We start from the raw sequence: 2,730 nt of genomic DNA, 5'->3' as shown, positions 1-2,730 counted from the left end.
AAAGAAAACCAAACTTCAATAGCCTCCTAGCAACAATAAAAAAAAAAAGGCAGCTCGGTACACAACGTATCCCGCATTCACACGGGGTCCAGAGAAGGGCTGCATCCCAAGGGGTGTGACGTAGACAACCTGCCCTAATACAAGCATTAGTGGCTGCATTTACGGGTCGAACTCGTAACCTATATGTCACATAGAAACAGTTTTACCGTTGCTCCAAAGCTCACCCTCAATACCCTACTAAGGGGTCGTTTGGTTGGAATAATATTTATACCGGTATAAGTTATGCTGAGATTGTTGTTTATTCATTGTTTGGTATGTTGTATTAAGAATGACAATTGCATAATTTCTAAGAAGAAGGTATAAGCTATACCAATGCTAACTACCCCACCTTCTATCATGTATAAGTTATCACGTTAACACCGAGATAACTTATACCTAATTTGCTAACCAGACAGAATATTAAGGTGGTGTTAAACTTTTATACCACCCTTATACCTTCTTATACCAAACGACCCCTAACAGTTGTTGCAAAAATTGATTCTATACATAAAACCAAATAGAGCTACAACAATTAATCAGAACTTCACAGACTTTAACACAATGTATCCATTTTCACTCTCTTTATTTCCTCTTCTTCTACTCCTCATGTTCATCTTCTCATTTCTTTCTATCCCTTCTATCTCAACCAATCAACATGCAAATAACATGGAATCCCAAGAACTTGAAACTCTTTTCAAGATTATGGAATCCATGTCTTCTGATCAAAATTGGAGAATTTCCCATCCAAATCCATGTAAACAAACTTCATCTTGGCTTGGAATAGAGTGCAAAAAAAGTAATATTGATAACATGTTTCATGTTACTAGGCTTGATTTTGGTACAAATCCAAATCCAACATGCAAAAATACATCAACTTTCCCTTCACAAATTTTTCAACTCCCAAATCTTGAATCTATTTTCTTTATTCAATGTTTCAAATATATCAAAACAAGAATCACTTTTCCAAAAACAAGAATTCTAAGCCTTTCACTTCAACAACTTAGTCTAAGATCAAATCCTTCACTTTTTGGTTCAATCCCACCTCAAATATCACTACTAAAATCACTTCAAATTCTTACTTTGTCACAAAACAATCTTTTTGGTCAAATTCCTTTAGAAATCTTTACCTTGAGTTCACTTGTACATCTTGATTTAAGCTACAACAAGTTTACAAGTAAAATCCATGACCAAATTGGTAATTTCAAAAATCTTGTAGGCTTAGATTTAAGCTACAACAATTTCATTGGTTCAATTCCTAACACAATTGGCCAACTTGGTACACTTCAAAAGCTTGACTTAAGTTCTAATTCATTCACTGGAAAAATTCCAGAGAGCATAGAAAATCTACATTCTTTGATTTTCTTGGCTTTAAGTAACAATAAATTAAGTGGGAATTTTCCTAAAGGTTTAATTAAGTTACAGAGTTTACAATATTTTCTTATGGATGATAATCCAATGTTTATTCCATTACCAGTTGAGTTCAGTCAGCTGAAAAAACTTCAAGAATTGAGACTTGCTTCTTCTGGTTATTCAGGAAAAATACCATCAAGTTATTCAAAACTCTTGAATTTAAGCACATTGTCATTACAAAATAATCGATTAACGGGTGAAATTCCAGTTGAATTTTCTAGTTTTTCACATATGTATCACTTGAATTTGAGCAGAAATTTTTTGGATGGTGTTGTTCCATTTAATTCAAGTTTCTTGAAAAGACTTGGTAGAAATTTGGACTTAAGTGGAAATCCAGGGCTTTGTTTTAATCCACCTGAAGCAAATGGAGTTTATGTTGGAGTTAATATTTGTGGGAGAAACAAAAATAGTTCTATAATTATGCCATTGAAGAAATCTGAAGCTTCATATGGAGTAATGAAGTCATTTTTTCTTATGTTTGTTTTCTGTATTATGGCTTTGTATTATTTATTTTTCTTTGTTTAGGAATTAGGTTTGGTTGTATTATTGATTCTTTTTACTAAATTGTACCTCCCAACATGTACTTGTGAGTCTATTAAGTAACATAATTAGTTCTTATTGCTATTTACTTTACAGTCATTAATATTAGAGTTTAAGTTCCAAAAAATACTCATACTATTATAGATCACTTCAGATTGAAATTAATTTGATAATATAAAAAAGGAAGTTTACACTGTCAATGGATATAACGTAAGCCTTTAAAATTATCATGGATAATTTGATACTCCCTTCCGGTCCAAAATAAGCGATTCTTAACTGTTTTTACACAGATTAAGAAATCCACCTTTTAACATTAATTAGCAGTGAAATTGATCATATTAACCTTTACTATCTCTTCACATAAATGCTCCTAACACATAATTAATTCATTCTTGAAATCTGGAAAAATCACTTATTTTGGACCACAAAAAAAAGGCCAAAAAATCAGTTATTTTGGATCGATTCTCGTTCAAATAGCCATCTCTTAATTAGGTTGGCATAATAGCTCGTTTGGACATAAGAATTTTTTACTTTTTTCGAAATCAGTGTTTGGTCATAAGATTTCGAATTTTCACTTGAAGATGAATCTTAGAATTTTTTAAAAATTTGAAAAACTCTAAAAAATTGTTTTTTCAAAATTTTCACTCAGATCACTCACAAAACTTCAAAAACAATCCAAAATTATATTCATGTCCAAACACAATTCTAATTTTCAAATAACATTTTTACTTCAAAAAATAA

The 2,730-nt window shown here is 31.2% G+C and overlaps 1 protein-coding gene across 1 annotated transcript; it reads left to right on the top strand.

The window, feature by feature from the left end:
* The first annotated feature begins 583 nt into the window (after window positions 1-583).
* On the top strand, window positions 584-2,034 carry LOC109215677 (protein TOO MANY MOUTHS-like). The gene has a single exon (XM_019379789.1). It carries the CDS (start codon window positions 601-603, stop codon window positions 1,972-1,974), a length of 1,374 nt encoding a protein of 457 aa, XP_019235334.1. The 5' UTR covers window positions 584-600; the 3' UTR covers window positions 1,975-2,034.
* The last annotated feature ends 696 nt before the right edge of the window (window positions 2,035-2,730 follow it).

The sequence above is a fragment of the Nicotiana attenuata genome, unplaced genomic scaffold (genome assembly GCF_001879085.1).
Source record: "Nicotiana attenuata strain UT unplaced genomic scaffold, NIATTr2, whole genome shotgun sequence".
Classification (NCBI taxonomy): domain Eukaryota; kingdom Viridiplantae; phylum Streptophyta; class Magnoliopsida; order Solanales; family Solanaceae; genus Nicotiana; species Nicotiana attenuata.
The sequence above is the reverse complement of the archived record's forward strand: the minus strand, read 5'-3'. Positions and strand labels throughout refer to the sequence as shown.

What these genes read in the sequence shown, in the direction of transcription:
- LOC109215677 (XM_019379789.1), top strand. Translation starts at nt 601, where the DNA reads ATGTATCCATTTTCACTCTCTTTATTTCCTCTTCTTCTACTCCTCATG.